Source organism: Balaenoptera acutorostrata, chromosome 1 (genome assembly GCF_949987535.1).
Source record: "Balaenoptera acutorostrata chromosome 1, mBalAcu1.1, whole genome shotgun sequence".
NCBI lineage: Eukaryota > Metazoa > Chordata > Mammalia > Artiodactyla > Balaenopteridae > Balaenoptera > Balaenoptera acutorostrata.
Window position 1 is genome coordinate 28,718,811 of NC_080064.1, and position 18,253 is coordinate 28,737,063.

General features: G+C 36.0%; 1 protein-coding gene across 11 annotated transcripts in view; it reads left to right on the plus strand.

Annotated features, from left to right (window-relative positions):
* Positions 1–18,253, plus strand: part of ZMYM4 (zinc finger MYM-type containing 4) — a 180,362-nt gene that overhangs the window by 142,221 nt on the left and 19,888 nt on the right. For 10 of the 11 annotated variants that reach the window (XM_057553943.1, XM_057553920.1, XM_057553941.1 and 7 more), the window contains 4 exons: positions 11,602–11,770; positions 11,955–12,050; positions 14,270–14,421; positions 17,001–17,112. In XM_057553943.1, coding sequence (XP_057409926.1) covers positions 11,602–11,770; positions 11,955–12,050; positions 14,270–14,421; positions 17,001–17,112 — 529 coding nt within the window. Of the gene's footprint in view, positions 1–11,601; positions 11,771–11,954; positions 12,051–14,269; positions 14,422–17,000; positions 17,113–18,253 lie in introns of those variants that run through there. The other variant, XR_009009373.1, reaches the window with a different exon arrangement.

The following is an 18,253-nucleotide window of genomic DNA, read 5'->3' on the forward strand; positions in this document are numbered from 1 at the left end:
TTTTTTGAAGTCAAAAACCGTATCTTTTATTTTATTTTTCTTCAGGAGGGACTTTTTATTTTGTTTCTATAATCAAAGGATTTTTCTGTTTGTTTTTTATAATCGTTACACACTTTCCTCTTTTTTAAAGTCTCTAAATTTAGCTTTTTAAACATAATAATGAGGTTCACTATTTTATGTAGTATAGTTATAATAGTGAAGTTCACAAGAATGTTTTTCATGTTGACAGGGCTTTCCAATACCAAAATTAAAAGAATAATAGTCTTCTTTTTAAAATTAGCTCTATTGAGTTAGTTACATTTAAAAATTCATAAATTAAAAAAAAATCATAAATTTTAAGCGTACAATTTGATAGGCTTTGATAAACGTATTCAGTATGTAACTACCACCACAGTCATAACACTTTTCTCGTTCCAAAAAGTTGCCTTGTTACTGTTGCCAGTCAGTCTTCATCTCCAGCTCCTGACAACCACTGATCTGCTTTGCAGATTGATGCAAAATTGTACTGCTTTGCCTTTTCTAAAATTTCATATAAATGGAATTGTATAATTTCTATTCTTTTGTGTTTGAATTCCTTCAATTAGCATAATGTTTTTGAGATTCATCCATATTGTTTCATGAATTACTAGTTCATTCCTTTTTACTTCTGAGCATTTCATTTCATGGATAAACCACAGTTTATATAGTTGTTTAACAGCTGATGGAAATTTGGGTTATTTCCAGTTTTGAGCATTTTAAATAAAGCTGCTGTGAACATTCTAGTATAAATCTTTGTGAAGAATGTATGTTTTCATTTGGGGAAAAAATATCTAGGGGTGGAATTGCTAGGTCTTATGTGTATTTTTAACTTTGTAAGAAAGCTGCCAAAATGTGTTCCAAAGTTGATGTACTATTTTGAATTCCCACCAGCAGTCTGTGAGTTCTATCTGCTCCACGACTTAAAACACTTGGTATTGTCAATTTGTAATTTTAGCCATTCTAGTAAATGTGTAGTGGTATTAATTTATGGCTTTAATATGTATTTTCCTTATGACTAATATGTGGGCATCTTTTCAAATGTATATTTGCTCTTTGTGTATCTTTGATGTAGTGTGTATTCAGAACTATTGCACATTTTTAAAATTGGGTTAGTTGTCATTGAGTTGTGTTTTTTATTACAGATATAATTCTTTTATCGAATATGACTTTTCCTTCTATTCTGTGACTTCATTTTTATTTTCTTAATAGTGAAAAACAACTTCTTCCCTATTTCCATGGTTCATTTATTTATTTTCTTCCAGTTTTATTGAGATATAATTGACATAACAGCATTAAGTTTAAGGTGTAGAGCATAATGATTTGACTTACGTACATCATGAAATGATCGCCACAGTAAGATAGTAAACATTCATCATCTCATATAGATAAAAAATTAAAGAAACTAAAAAAATTTTTTTTCTTACTATGAGAACTCTTAGGATTTACTCTCTTCACAACTTGCATATATAGCACAGAGCAGTGTTCATTATGTATATCATGTTGCACATTATACCCCTAGTACTTACTTAAACTGGAAATTTGCGCCTTTTGGCTACCTTCATCCAGTCTCCCTCCCCCTAGTCCCTGCTTCTGGTAGCCACAAATCTGATCTCTTTTTCTAAGAATTTGTTTGTTTGTTTTTGAAATATAATTGACCTATAATACTATGTTAGTTCTTGGAGCACAACATACTGATTCAACATTTCTGCATATTTCAAAATGTTCACTAGGATAAGTCTGGTTACAATATGTCAACATACAAAGATATTACATAATTATAATTGTGTGATTGTATTCCCACTGTACATTTCATAACATAACCATGATTCATTTACTTTGTGACTGGAAGTTTGTACCTCTTAATCTCCCTCACCTATGTCTCTCATCTCCCCAACCGCCTCCCCTGTGAGAACCAGTTGTTTATTCTCTGTATCTATAATTCTGTTTCTGTTTTATTATGTTTGTTCATTTGTTTTTTAGATTCCAGATATAAGTGAAATCATATAGTATTTGTCTTTCTCTGTCTGATTTGTTTCACTTACCATAATACCCTCTAGATCCATCCCTGCTGTCACAAATGGCAAGATTTCATTCTTTTTTGTGGTTGAGTAATCATTCCATTGTATGTAACTGTGTGTGTGTGTGTGTGTGTTTACCACATCTTTTTTATTCATTCATCTAGGACACTTAGGTTGTTTCCATATCTTGGCTGTTGTCAGTAATGCTGCAGTGGACTTAGGGGTGCATATATATCTTTTTGAATTAGTGTTTTTGTTTTCTTTGGGTAAAAAATACCCAGAAGTGGAATTGCTGGATCAAATGGTAGTTCTATGTTTAATTTTTGGGGAAGCGCCATACTGTTTTCCACAAAGGCTGCACCAATTTACATTCCCACCAACAGCGCATGAGTGTTCCCCTTTTTACACATCGTTGCCAACACTTGCTATCTCTTGTCCCTTTCATTGTAGTCATTCTGACAGGTGTGAGGTGATATTTCATTGTGGTTTTGACTTGCATTTCCCTGATGATTAGTGATGTGGAGCATCTTTCTGTGTGTCTGTTGGCAATCTGTATGTCCCTTTTGGGAACATGGCTATTCAGATCCTCTGCCCGTTTTTTAATTCCATTTTTTGTTTGTTTGTTTGTTGGATATTGAGTTCTTTATACATTTTGGATATTAACCTCTTTCCAGATATATAAATTGGAAATATCCTTTCCCATTCAGTAGGTTGCCTTTACATTTTGTTAAGGGTTTCCTTTGCTGTGCAAAATCTTTTTAGTTTGATGTGGTCCCATTTGTTTATTTTTGCTTTGGTTGTCTTTACCTGAGGGGACAGACCCAAAAAATTTTACTAAAACCGACGTCAAAGTTTCCTGCCTGTGTTTTCCTCTAGGACTTTCATGGTGTTAGGTCTTACATTTAAGTCTTTAATCCATTTTCAGTTTAATTTTGTATATGGTATGAAAAAGTGGTCCAGTTTCATTCTTTTCCATGTAGCTGTCCACTTTTCGCAATGCCATTTACTGAAGAGTCAGTCTTTTCTTCATTGTACAGTATAGTCTTGCCTCTTTTGTCATCGATTAATTGACCATATAAGCATAGGTTTGTCTGGACTATCTATTCTGTTCCATTGATCTGTGTGTATGTTTTTGTGCCACTACCATACTGTTTTGATCACTGTAGTTTTTAGCATAGTTTGAAATCAGGGAGTATGATACCTCCAGCTTTGTTCTCTTTTCTCAAGATTGTTTTGGCTATTATGGGTGTTCTATGTTTCCTAATGAATTTTAGAATTATTTGTTCTAGTTCTGTGAAAAATGCCATTGGTATTTTGATTTTATTGCGTTGAATCTGTAGTTTGCCTTGGGTAGTATGGTTATTTTGACAATATTCTTCTAATTCACGAGAGTGGTATATTTTTCCATTTGTTTGTTTAATCTTCAGTTTCCTTCATCATTGTCTTATAGTTTTCTGAGTCAGGTCTTTTACCTCCTTCGTTAGATTTATTCCTAGGTATTTTATTCTTTTTGATGCGATTGTAAACGGGATTGTTTTTAAAATTTCTCTGACAGTTTGTTGTTAGTGTATAGAAATGCAACAGATTTTGTATATTTTGTATCATGCAACTTTACTGAATTCATTGGTGAGTTCTCATAACTTTTTGGTGGTGTCTTTAGGATTTTTTGTATGTATAGTATAGTGTTATCTGCAAACAGTGACAGTTTTCTTCTTCCTTTCCAATTTGGATTCCTTTTATTTCTTTTTCTTCTCTGATTGCTGTGGCTGGGACTTCCAATACCGTGTTGAATAAAAGTGGCAGAATGGGTATCCTTGTCTTATTCCTGATCTTAGAGGAAATTGTTTCAGTTTTTCATCATTCGATATGATGTTAGCTGTGGGTCTGTCATATATGGCCTTTATTACATTAGGGTATGTTCCCGCTATAGCCTTTTTTTTTTTTTTTTTTTTTTATTTTTGCCTTGTTTTGTGTCCTCAATTGGTTTTTCACTTCAGTTACTTTTTTTTTTTTTTTTTTAATTTATTTATTTATTTATTTTTATTTTTGGCTGTGCTGGGTCTTCGTTTCTGTGCGAGGGCCTTCCCCAGTTGCGGCAAGCAGGGGCCACTCTTCATCGCGCTGCGCAGGCCTCTCACCATCGCGGCCTCTCCCGCCGCGGAGCACAGGCTCCAGACGCGCAGGCTCAGCAACCATGGCTCACGGGCCCAGCCGCTCCGCGGCACGCGGGATCCTCCCAGGCCAGGGCCCGAACCCGCGTCTCCTGCATTAGCAGGCAGGCTCTCAACCACTGCGCCACCAGGGAAGCCCCCGCTATAGCCATTTTGTGGAGAATTTTTATCATAAATGAATGTTGAATTTTGTCAAAGGCTTTTTTTGCATCTGTTGAGATGATCATACGACTTTTATACTTCAGTTTGTTAATGTGGTGTATCACATTGGTTTGCAAATACCAAATTATTCTTTGCATCCCTGGGATAAATCCCACTTGCTCATGGTATGTGATCCTTGTAATGTATTGTTGAATTTGGTATGCTAATATTTTGTTGAGGATTTTTGTATGTATGTTTATCAGTGATATTGGCCTGTAATTGTCTTCTTTTATGGCCGTCTGCTTTTGGTATCAGGGTGATACTGGATCACCTGTAGAATGAATTCATAAGTGTTTCTTTCTCTGCTATTTTTTGTAATAGTTTGAGAAGGATAGGTATTAACTCTTCTCTAAATGTTTGGTCGACTTCATCTGTGAAGCTGTCTGGTCTTAGACTTTTGTTTGTTGGGAGTTTTACGATTACTGATTCAATTTCACTACTAGTAATTGGTCTGTTCATATTTTCTGTGTATTTCTGAGTCAGTCTTAGGAGAGTGTACATTTCTAAAAATTTGTCCATTTCTTCTAAGTGGTTTTTTGGTGTATAATTGTTCATAGTAATCTCTTAAGATCCTTTATATTTCTGTGTTGTTTGTTGTAACTTCTCTCTTCTCATTTTTTTAAAAAATTTATTTGTACCTTTCTTTTTTCCTTGATGAGTCCAGCTGAAGGTTTATCCACTTTGCTTATCTTTTAAAAAGATCAGCTCTTGATTTCATTGATCTTTTCTATTGCTTTTTAGTCTCTAGTTTATTTTTGCTCTGATCTTTATGATTTCTTTCCTTTACTAACTTTCAGTTTTATTTTTCTTTTTCTAGTTCCCTTAGGGTATAAGGTTAGGTTGTTTATTTGAGATTTTTCTTGTTTCCTTAAGTAGGCTTGTCACTATAAACTTACCTCTTAGAACTGCTTTTGCTGTATCCCATAGATTTTGGATAATTGTGTTCATTTTCATTTGTCTCCAGGTATATCTTGATTTCCTCTTTAATTTCTTTGGTGACCCATTGGTTGTTTAGTAACATATTGTTTAGTCTTCTGTGCTGTGTGTTTTTTACAGTTTTTTCGTGTATTTGGTTTCTACTCTCATAGCATTGTGGTTGGAAAAGATGCTTGATATGATTTTACTCTTCTTAAATTTACTGAGACTTGTTTTGTGGCCTAGCAAGTGATCTAGAGAATGTTCCATGTGAACTTGAAAAGAATGTGTGTTCTGCCGCTTTTGGGTGAAATATTATATATATATACAAACGTGTGTGTGTGTGTGTGTGTTTATTCTGTATATAGCTATTAAATCCATCTCTTGTAATGTGTCATTTATGGCTGGTGTTTCATTACTTATTTTCCTTATTTATCATCTGTCCATTGATGTAAGCGAGGTTTTAAAGTCCCCTACTCTTGTTGTGTTACTGTCCATGTCTCCCTTTATATCTGTCGATGTTTGCTTTATGTATTTAGGTGCACCTTTCCTATCCTCTCACATTCAGTCTTTGTGTGCCTTTAGATTTGATGTGAGTCTCTTTTATGCAGCACTATGGGTCTTGTTTTTGTATCCATTTAGTCACCCTGTGTCTTTTTATTGGAGCATTTAGTCCATTTACATGTAAAGTAATTATTGATAGGTATGTACTTATTGCCATTTTGTTAATTGTTTTGTGGTTGTTTTTGTAGCTCTTTTTTGTTCCTCCTTGTTTTGGTCTCATCCCCTGTGATTTGATGACTATCTTTAGTGTTATTTTGGGGTTCCTTTCTTTTTGTGTGTGTATCTATTACTGATTTTTGGTTTGTTGTTACCATGAGGTTTATGTATACCAGTCTATTTATGTTTTACATGATTATTTTAAGTGCTGATCTCTTAATTTTGAATACATTTTACCAACCCTGAATTTTTACCCTCCCCACATTTAATGTTTCTGACATATTTTACGTTTTTTGGTTTGTGTATTCATTACTACTTATTATGGATATAGATAATTTTACTACTTTTGACTTAATCTTTCTAGTAGATAGTGCTGATCTACCATCTTTACTGTATGTTTGTCTTTACCAGTGAAATTTTTCCTTTTTCAATTTTCGTTTTTCTAGTTGTTACTTTTTCTTTTCTGCTTAGAGAATTCCCTTTAACATTTCTTATAAAGCCGGTTTTATTGTACTGAATTTTTTTAGCTTTGCTTGTCTGTAAAAAACTCTTAATCTCTCTATCAAATCTGAATGAAAGGCTTGCTGGGTATAGTATTCTTCGTTGTAGGTTTTTTCCCTTTCATCACTTTACATATATGGTGCCAGTCCCTTCTGGCCTGCAGAATTTCTGCTGAAAAGTCAGCTGATAGCCTTATGGGATTTTCCTTTAATGTAACTAGTTGCTTTTCCTTTGATGCTTTTAAATTCTCTCTTTATCCTTAATGTTTGCTATTTTAATTATATTGTGTCTTTGAGTGGAAATCTTTGGATTGAGTCTGTTTGGGACTTTCTTTACTTCTTGGACTTGGATGTCTGGTTCCTTTCCCAGATTAGGGATGTTTCCAGCTATTATGTCTTCAAATACGTCCTCTGCTCCTTCCGTGCTCTCTTCTTCCAGGACCTCTACAATGCAAATGTTAGTACACTTGAAGTTGTCTCAGAGTTCTCTTAAACTGTCCTCATTATTTAAAATTCTTTTTGTTTTTTCTCTTCAGTTTGAGTGATTTTGACTACACTGTCTTCCAGTTTGCTGATCTGTTCCTCTGTATCAGCTAACCTACTGTTAATTCCTTTTATTTCAGTTATTGAATTTTTTGGCTCTGTTTGCTTCTTCATTATATTTTCTAACTCTTTGTTAGAAACTTCTAACCTTTCACTGTGTTCATTCTTCTTCTGAGTTCTTTGTGCATCTTTACAGTCATTACCTTGCAGTCTTATTGGGTAGAATGCTTCCTTTGGAACATATTCCTCTGTTGCCTTATTTTGCCTAGTTCTTTGTTTTTATTTCTATGTATTTCATAGGTTGGTTCTGTTTACCAATCTTAGATAAGTGACCTTATGTACGAGACATTCTGCGGGGCTGAGCAGCAGACTCCCCTCTAGTCACCAGAGCTGTATGCTCTAGGGGTGCCCTGTATATGCACTGCATTGGCCCTTACGACAAGCTGACTACTGTGGGCGTGCTGGTGAGCGTGCTGGTGAGCATGGTCAGCATGGCTGACTACTGTGGGCGTGCTGGGACCAGAAAGTCCCAGACTGGTTGATTGCCAGACCCTGCCTAATGCAGAGGCCTCTGGCTCTGGTGTGGTTGGCTGCAGCCTGGGGAGTTCTGGTCCTGGTGCTGGCCCACTGGTGGGCAGGGCCAGGTCATGAGGCAGCTGGCTGCAGAGCCCTGAGGAGTTCCCAGGCTAGTGCTGTCCTGCTGGTGGGTGGGACTGGGTGGAGGGTGGGTGTTCTCGGCCTGGTTTTGACCCACTGGGTTACAGGCTGGGTCCTGACACAGGTGGCTACAGGGCTGCGGTATACCCAGGGGCTAGTGTCTGCTCTCTAGTGGGCAGGGCCAGGGCTCATGGGATTCCAGGGCTGGTGCCAACCACTGGTGGGTGCGGCTGTATCCTGGGACTAGTTCTGTTCCATTGGTGCACAGAGCTGGGTCCCAGGGTCTCTGGCTGGGGGGCCTGGTTCCTGAAGCTGGTATTGGCTTGTGGATGTATTGGTCTGGGTCCCATGGTATCCTGGGGCTAGTGTTGGTCCACTGGTGGGAAGAGCCTGCTCCTGAGGATCTCTGGCTGTGGGGCTCTGGTGATTCTAGAGTTGGTGTCAGCCTGCTGGTGGGCAAGGCCAGGGCCCAGGAGGTCCTGGGACTAGTGCCTACCCACTGGTGGGCAGAGCCTTGTTCGGGGTGGCTGGGGGCTCGTGGGTGCCTAAGGCAACAAACTTGCTGGTGTTTGGAGCTGTGTCCCCAGCTGGCTAGCTTCTTGGCCTCAAGCGTCCCAGGATTGGTGGCAACTGGCTGGTGGGCAGGCTGGTTCCAGTTCTCATTTAACTTAGTGGGAGGAGTCCAAAATGGTGCTTGCTAGCAGCAGTGTTCTCATTGTAGAGTGAGCTCCCCAAAATGGCTACCGCCAGCATCTCTGTCCCCAGGGTGAGTCCCAGTTTCCTCTTGCCTCTCTGGGAGGCTCTCTAAAATCAAGTGGGTCTGACCCAGGCTCCTTTCAAATTACTGCTTTTGCCCTGGGTCTCAGATCATGTGAGATTTTGTGTGTACCCTTTGAGAGTGGGAGTCTGTTGTTTCCTACAACCCTCTGGCTCTCCTGAAAACAAGCCCCGCTGGCCTTCAAAACCAGGTGTTCTGGAGGTTTATCTTACCAGTGCAGGAGCCCTGGACTGGGGAGCCCTATACGGGGCTCAGACCGCTCACTTCTTGGGGAAAACATCTGCAATTGTGATTATCTTCCCATTTGTGTGTCACCTAACCTGGTGGTGTGGGTCTTGATTATACCGTGTCTCTGCCCCCTTCTACCCATCTTGTAGTTCCTTCTTTATATCTTTAGTTGTAGAAGATCTTTTCTGCTAGTCTTCAGGTCGTTTTTATGGAAAGTTGCTCTGTACATAGTAATAATTTTGGTGTGCTCATGGGAGGAGGGGAGCTCAGGGTCTTCCTACTCTGCCATCTTGGTCACCCACACCAGGACAGAACTTTTTACTTTTGAGAAGTCCACTTTATCAATTTTTATTGTTTTATAATTTGTGCTTTTTATTATCCCATCTAAAAATCTTTGCTTAACTTTAGTAATTAAGATTTTCTCTTACATTTTCTCCTAGTTTTATAATTTTCTTTTATGTTTTCTGTGATCCATTTTGAGATAATTTTTATGTATAAGTTAAGGCGTCACATTTCATTTTTTTGTGTGTATGGATATACAGTTGTTCCAGAACCACTTTTATAAACGCTGTCTTTTCCCCTTCAGTTACATTGGCACTTTTGTTAAAGTCAACTGACCATATATGTCTTGGTCTGTTTCTGAAACTATTCTGTTCCATTGATATACATGTCTGTTTTTGTACCGGTACCAACTGACTTGATTAATGTAGCTTTACAGTGAGTCTTGAAATAGGTGTGTAGGTCTTCCATCTTTGTTCATCTTTTTCAAAGGTTTCGTTTGAATTTCCATATACATTTTGGAATCAGCTTGTCAATGTCTACAAAAAAGTCTGCTGAAATTTTGATTGGGGCTGTTCTTAATCCATGGATCAATTTGCAGAGAATTGACATCCTAGCAACTTTGAGCCATCCAATCCATAAAGATGGTATCTTTCACCTTTATTCAGATTATATTAATTTCTCCCAACAGTGTTTTGTATTTTTCATTTTACAAGTCTTATGCTTTGTCAAATTTATCTAATAAGTATTTTAATATATTTTTGATCCTGTTGTGAATAGCATTATTTTTAAATTTTCTTTTCTAGTGTTCTTCATTGACGTAGAAATAGAGATGGTTTTGTATATTGAGTTTATATATGGTGATTTTGCTCAACTGAAATCCTTAGGATATTCTACCTACACAATCATATTATCTGTAAATAAAGGCAGTTTCACTTTTTCCTTTACAATCTTAGTGCATTTTCTTTCTTTTTTTGATTTACTGCATTAACAAGGATCTTTAGTACAATGTTTAATATAAGTAATGAGTGCAGACCTTCATGCCTCCTCCCAATTTTAGGGAAGTGTTCAGCCTTACAATATTGAGTATGATGTTACCTATATGTTTCTCATAGATGACCTCTATCAAGTTCAGGAAGTTCTCTTCTCTTTCTAATTGCTCAGAGTTTTTTTGATTGTGTTTTGAACCTTGTCAGGTGATCTCTTGAGATGATCATCTGGTTTTTCTTTTCTGAGTCTTTTAAAGTGGTGAAATACATTAATTTTTTAAATTATAAACTAACCTTGCATTTATGGGATGAGCACTATTTTCTTTTGATGTTTTTATTCTTCTATATGTTGCTGGATTCAGTTTGCTAATATTTGTTAAGGTTTTAAGTGTCACAGTTTAAAAGAGCTATTGATCTGTTTTCTTGTGATGACTTTATCTGGCCTTGCTGTCAGGATAATAGTAACGTAAGTGAGTTAGTGTTCCTCCTCTTCTATTTTCTGAAATACAGTTTATATAATTACTTTAATTCATGGGTAGACTTCAACAGTGAAGCCATCTGGGTCTGGATTTTTTTTTATGGGAAGGTTTTAAAATATGAATTGAATTTCTCTAGCTACTTAGGTTATCTATTTCTTCTAGAGCAAGCTTTGTTAAGTTTGTGTCTTTCAAGAAATTTGTTCAATTTATCTAAGCTGTCTAGTTTATTGTCATAATGACGTTCACAGTTTTCTCTTATTATTCTTTTTATATGTGTGGGGTCAGGTGTTGATAATTTGTGTCTTTTTTCTTTTATCCCTGATCATTCTAGCTAGAGATTTATCAGTTTTTTTTAACCTTCTAAAAGTACCAGCTCTTCATTTTACTGATTTTTCCTTTATCTTTTTTTTTTTATTGACTTTTGCTCTTATTTTTATTATTTCCTTACTTTGGGTTTTAATGAAGTCTTTTTTCTAGTTTCTTAACATAGAGGCTAGATTATTGATTTTAGACTTTTTTCACTTCTCATAGAAGCATTTTAATACTGTAAATGCCCTTATAAGCACTGCTTTAGCACTATTACATAAAGTTTGATATGTTTTGTTTTCATTTTTACTTAAGTTCAAAATATTCTCTAATCGCGTTTGTGGTTTCTTAACATGTGTTGTTTAATTTCTAATTTTAAAGGATTTTTCTAACATTTCATTACTGATTTCTAGCTGAATTCCATTGTAGTTAGAGAATTTATTGAGGCTTCTTTTAGAGCCATCTATTTGTATGTTCCATTAAATAGACCTGAGTGGTAATAACTGTTATTCATACCTCATTGGGTGGGTCCAGCGTCCGGAACATAGTAAATACTCAAATGTTAGTGATTATTCCAATATTACCTTCTACACTTCAATTTTCTCTTTTTTTATTTTCTCATATGGATTGGATTAGATGACTTCTAAAGCTCTTTCTAGCTCTAAGAACTCTGAATCTTTGGGATCTAATACTAAATTGCATTTTCTGTAAATTTATGCCCATTCTGTCTTTGAGAATCCCAATTCTTAAAGCTCTGAAACTAAATTTTATGTTCTGTAAATTTTTGAAATTCTTACAGGGACGGAAGAAGTCTGTAGTGTCTGTGGAGCCCAGGAGTCTTATTCAAGGAGCCTTTCAAGGGTGCTCAGTGTCTGGGATGACGCTGAAATACATGTATGGGGTAAATGCCTGGAAGAACTGGGTTCAGTGGAAAAATGCCAAGGAAGAGCAGGGGGATCTGAAATGTGGTAAATACACGGCATGAATTTGTGTCTCGATTTAGGGGGTGGGAGGAATACAGATAAAGTCATAAATCTACACAAAAGGGATAAATAGTAGGTCAGAAATCCCATAAAACTTTGATTTTGGCTTTACTTAATTTTTTTCCCCATCTTTATTTAAACTTCTCATTAATTTTTCTTTCTTTGTCAGGAGTTGAACATGCCTCATCTAGCCCATGTTCTGACCCTTTAGGAAGTGCTCAAGACCATGCACTCTCTCAAGAATCTTCGGAGCCAGGCTGTAGAGGTAAAACTTTTCTCCTTGTGATCTGAATTGCTTGTAATATCATTGTTGGTTTTAAATTTGTAAATCGAATATTTAAAATTATTTAAAATTTGAAGTTTATGTTTAAAAAGAGAAATTAATATCCACTCCCAATTTTAAAGAGCTTGTTATAAAGGTAAGGTTGTATCTTCTGATCATGAGTTTCTTATGCAAATATAAGGAATTTTGTTTCTTTTTCTAACACTATGCAAGTAACTCAAATCTGTCTTCTTGAGCCCTATATTTGTAGAATAACCAGTGTGGAACGCAGTGTAACACTTTTTGTTGTTGTTGTTAACAAGAATACCTGGAAAAGCCTTGCTGTTACTGTAGGAATTTTTCCTATCAAGGAGCTGTATATGATTGACCATGTTTGCAGGTTTCATTTTTGGTGCCAAGAACTTTGGAACCCAATAAACAGTTCAAATAGAGCAACACTGTATAATTTTAGAACCCTAATCATTAGCTTTCTTTTTTCCCTGGTTGTTCTATTCTAAACTTTGTTTTCAGTTTGTATTTTGCTTTTTTATTATCTGTGTTTTATATAAGATACTTACACAATCTTTGTGGGATGAGATGGGGCAGGAATGAATGAGTATGTCCTTGTAACTAGATTTTTTTGTCGCTGTCCAACTATACCTTCTCTCTGATACCTGGGTGATTGCATGCACTCTTGGCTTCGCCTCTGTCTACCCTCCTTATTGGAGTAGTTAGTTGCTGCTGTGGTCTGTGACTGACTCATTGAGTACCCACAGATCAAGTATAATCTCTCTGCTCCAGAGTGATATAAATATACTCCTGTTACAGGGGTTTACTAGGCCTATCACCTTCCAGTTTGAGCCACAACATTTTTAAGAAAGAAGGAAGGGTAGGGACTACCCTGGTGGTCCAGTAGTTAAGACTTCATTCTCCCAAAGCAGGGGGCACAGGTTCAGTCCCCTATTGGAGAACTAAGATCCTGCATGCCGCACAACGTGGCCAAAAAATAAACAAACGAAACAGTGGATATGTAAGTCAACCGTACTTCAATTTAAAAAAATAAAAATTTTAAAAAGAAAGAAAAACGGAGGGGTAGTGAAAATGGAGCAGTAATGTTGGATTAGACCACCAAACCTAAATGCAGTAGCCACAGGGGATGCCTGCTCATTTCAGCGACTCACTCATCCAAAAAAATACTGACTGAATATACCTGTCATGTATCAGGCATGGTTGTAGGCACTCAGGTGGGAAGATCAGACATGGTCCTTGCCCTCATGAATCACCTATTTCAATTTGCAAAACCAACTCAGGGGAGCTCAAGTGTATCTTTGGAAACATGCAGTGTTTTCTAAATGCAGAAAAGCAATAACTAGAAAGAGTGTTTCAACTCATCCCACAGTGTGGACCAGTCTGTTGCAGTAAGATCTCTACAAGTCAAATTAGATAACTCTCCTGCCTAAAACTAATTCAGTTCTTAGTTGTCTTCAAACTCTTAATGTAATATATGAGGCTTACCATGATCTGCCCCCATCTGTCCTCTTTTCTTTTCTGCTGTTCACCTGAGTCCCCTGAACCTTTTCACTTTTGTGGCTGAGCACATACTGTATTTTCTGGCATTTTCAAAGGCATGAAGTTATATGTTATTTGAAGTGTTCCTTATTCAAATAAATATGACTTTAAAGAAAGTTAAACAGCATTCTTTTTTGCAGATATCTCCAGAGCCTTTAATATGTTAAAAAACATTGTGAATTCTTTAGAGGCAGGTATAACGTGCTGCTGTTTTCCAAATTTATCAGATCTTAGAAACCCAGTTTTCTTGAGCTCTCACGTGATTAGTATTTTGTGGAGTATACTTCGGGAAATCTTTTTATATCCTCAAATTGGAACTCTTTATCCACTTGTTTAATTCTTCTCCACCTTTCACATCCCTCAGAATCTAACATGACCCTTCCCTGTCTATTAGATGGCCCTTATTTTTTTTCATAGAATCTTATTTAGATAAAACCCCTGTCATAGCACCCTATTACATCATATGTGCTTCATTGTCTTTATTTCTTTACCTAAAAAAGCCTTCTTGAGATCAGGATCTGTCTTTGATCCATGTATTCACCAGTGTACACCACAATACCTGGGGCAGTGTAGTCAGTGTTTATTCAGTGAATTGAGTAATGTTATTATTTTTCTATAAGTTAGTATTTCAGATGTTTTCTACCTTTCCACAGTCCGCTCTATCAAGCTGAAGGAAGATATTCTGTCCTGCACTTTTGCTGAGTTGAGTTTAGGCTTATGCCAGTTTATTCAAGAAGTGCGGAGACCAAATGGTGAAAAGTATGATCCAGACAGTATCTTATACTTGTGCCTTGGAATTCAGCAGGTATGAAATTCAATAATTGTTACGGAATCTATTGCATTTTTAATAATTCTGATAGAACTTGTGAATTAAGCTGAAAAATTACAGTGTATATTGTTTGTTTGGTATTGCTCTTATACTCTCTTCTTAATGAACTACTGACCCTTATTTAAAAGTCTTGGTCATATAAGCCTTTTATAAGTTAAACTGAGACTGTTAGAGTAAGAGAAATTGAGGTCGGTGCATTTTATTGGTAAATGCACAAAAAAGGCATAAATAGCAGTTCACAAAAGAAGTGAAATAGGTGATTTGACATAGGTGACAGGAGACATCCTTGTCAAAAATCATTTGACTAAATATGCATGTGTTTATTTTGGATTCTCAGTTTTTAATACATTGGTTTATGGCTATTCTTATGGCAGTACTCACTATTTTGATTACTGTAGGTTTGTAGTAAGTTTTGAAATTAGGAAGTGTGATTCTTCAGGATTCTTTTGGCTATTTGAGGTTCCTTGCAATTTCATATCAATTTTAGGATCAACTTTTCCATTTCTTCAAAAAATAAAAACTAAACCATTGGGATTTTGATAGGATTGTATTGAATCTGTAGATTGCTTTGGGGAATATTGCTGTTTTAACAATTTTGTCTTTAGATCCATGAGTACAAGATGTTTTTCCTAGGTGTTCTTTAATTTCAGCAGTTTTATGCGTGTAAATCACATACCTCTTTGGTTAAATTTATTCTTAAGTATTTTATTCTATCTGATGCTGTTGTAAATGGAATTTTCTCTTTGGATTGTTTATTACAACTGATTTTCTTTTGCTTATACTCTGCAGCTTTACTAAGTTCATTTACTAGCTCTAATAACTAGTTTTTTTGTAGACTCTTTAGAATGTTCTATATATAGGTTCATGTCACTGCAAATAGAGATGGTTTTACTTCTTCCTTTCCTATTTCAATACTTTTTATTTCTCTTTCTCACCTGATTACTCTGGCTAGGATTTCCTGTACAGTGTTCAATAGAAGTGGCATTTTTGTTTCTGATCTAAGGGAGAAGTGATTTTTTTTTAAACCCATGTATTTTATAGGTACTCATATTTGAGTAAATGTACAAAACTCAACTCTGTGTATTCATAAAGGAAATTTTTTTAAAGATTGAAATAACTCCTGACTGTTAACAGTAGTTGCCTTTGTGTAGTGAGTTTGAGTATATCTTTCTTCCACCTTTTCTGTATTTTAAACTCTTTCCATAATGAGGATATAATATTTTTAAGTTGTGAAAATAACTTTATTAAAATAAAGAAGAAAATGAAGAATACTTTTCAACAACAAAACTGTAATCTGGCAATATGATCGTAAATTGCCTTTGAAGAGGCCTATAAAAATGCACGTTGAAATGGTGTGTAATTTTTAGTAGCCGGAATAAATTTAAGTGGAATTAAAAATTTACTGCAAGTCATACATAGATCAAAAAGCAGGAAACCAAGATAGCCATAGATAAATAAGTTTAAAATACCAGATCTTAAGAACACTGAAAGATTTTTAGCATATAATTATGCTACTTTGTGTTATTCTCTTGTTCTGCTCATTGTATTTCTCTGAAGTGGTTGAATCTGACCTGACCGGCACCGTGAAAATATTTAACAGTAATTTATTCAAGCTGTTGTGTGTTTCCCATTCTGTGATATGATTCTTTTTTTTTGGGGCCGCGTTGGGTCTTTTTTTTGTTGCTGCGTGCGGGCTTTCTCTAGTTGTGGCAAGTGGGGGCTAGTCTTCATTGCAGTGCGCGGGCTTCTCATTGTGGTGGCTTCTCGTTGCAGAGCACAGGCTTTAGGCACGTGGGCTTCAGTAGTTGTGGCACATGGACACAGTAGTTGTGACTCACAGGCTCAGTAGTTGCAGCACATGGGCTTAGTTGCTCCGCGGCATGTGGAATCTTCCCAGACCAGGGCTCGAACCCATGTCCCCTGCATTGGCAGGCGGATTCTTAACCACTGTGCCACCAGGGAAGCCCCTGTGATATGATTCTTGATGGTTATAATTAGCATACTTTTAAGTTCTATAATTAGACTTGAACTTTTTGAAGGCTGGCTTGTGAGGCAGAGAATTGAGAACTGTGGTTAGAAGCCTCCAAATAAATAGTTTTAAATTTTGGATAGCCTCAGGTTATCTGACACTAGCTAACTATATTATTTTCAGGAAGTCATCTTATAACTAGGCTAAAAAACAAACAAAAGCTGCTAAGAGCACACCTGAGAATTAGAAAAATGATTTGAGAAATTTGAATTAGGACCAATTTTTAGTATATCAGTTTTATTAACTAACTAAAAGGTACTTAAATTATTATAATTATTTTATACCATTCATGTTTTTAAAAGGAAATAGAATACTTTGCCTTACAAGCTCAGTGCTCAAGATAATGTTAATTCATGTGAAAAGGATCTTTAGCTTAAATTCTGGTGTTTTAACTGTATCCTTAAAATGGTTCACAGTATTGTAAGGACAAAAACTAAGGGTAAACTATATTCCTAAAAATATTCTTTTTAAAAACTTGTGGTTTTTTTTGTATCAACATATATGTTTCCATTTTTTTCTCTTGTAGTACCTGTTTGAAAATGGTAGAATAGATAACATTTTTACTGAGCCCTATTCCAGATTTATGATTGAACTTACCAAACTCTTGAAAATATGGGAACCTACAATACTTCCTAATGGTAGGATGATTATATTTTGATTCTTTTCATGATATGCCTTCTTAAATTGCTTCTTTTGTGATTCTCTTTTTATAAATTGTTCATTTTATATTTGTCTTGATTTATAACATATGTGGACTTTTGAGGAGAAAGTCTTTGGTTTATTATCAATTATTTTAGTAAAACTATACCTTCCATACAGTACATGAATAGATACTAACTATTGAATATAAAAAACAACTGAAGGTTACATTTACTTTTTAGAAACAATTTTTGATCTGGTAGTTTTGGTAAAGTTGTACATGGTATCAGTAGCTGGCACATATGCTACTTTGAGACTCTGTTAGCAGTGGACCTTTTTCAGTGGTTTATAAAAAGTACCCTGAACTGGTTGTTAAAGAGAGTTAAGTCTTCATCCTTGAATTGTCTATGACCATATGTCTTTGGACAAGTCCCTAATTCACTCCTGGTCTCATGCTCCTTGGCTATGAATGGAGAGGTTGAATGTGATGCCCAGAAATGTGTGCCCTTTCTGTTGGGCTACAGGGCACCTTTGAAGCATTATGAGCAATGCGGTGGCATGATGCATTTAGCATTCAAAGAGCGGGCTAGAGACATAGATTTGGAAGTAATAAATCTGTGTTCATGGATAGTCTTCCAGGAATAGAATGCAGAAGCAGCAACAAAGAGGATTGGGGAGAAAACGTTAGGAAAGACCTGTGTTTAAGGGGTATCATGAGGAAGGTGCATTTAAAAGTATACTTATTTTAATTTTTCTGACCTCTGCTTTTCAAGAAAAATCCAGATAAGTTATCGTGAAGTAATCGCTCTTAATATAAATTTAAAATAAGAAGAGATAGGAGGGAGAGAGGGAGCTATCTGCCCTCTAGACATATTAGCCAAATAAAACTGAACCAGTTAACAGTAAACAGAATGATCTCAAACAGGAGTCTGCAAACTGCAGCTCATGGGCCAGATCAGGCCTGCTGCCTGCTTCCGTATAGTACATGAGCTAAAAATATTTTTTACCTTTCTAAATAGTTGGGAAAAAAATTAAAGAAAAATATTTTGTGGCATGTGAAAATTGAATGAAATTCAAATTTGTTTCTATAAATAAATTTTACAAATAGCCACACCTATTTGTTTATGTATTGTCTACACT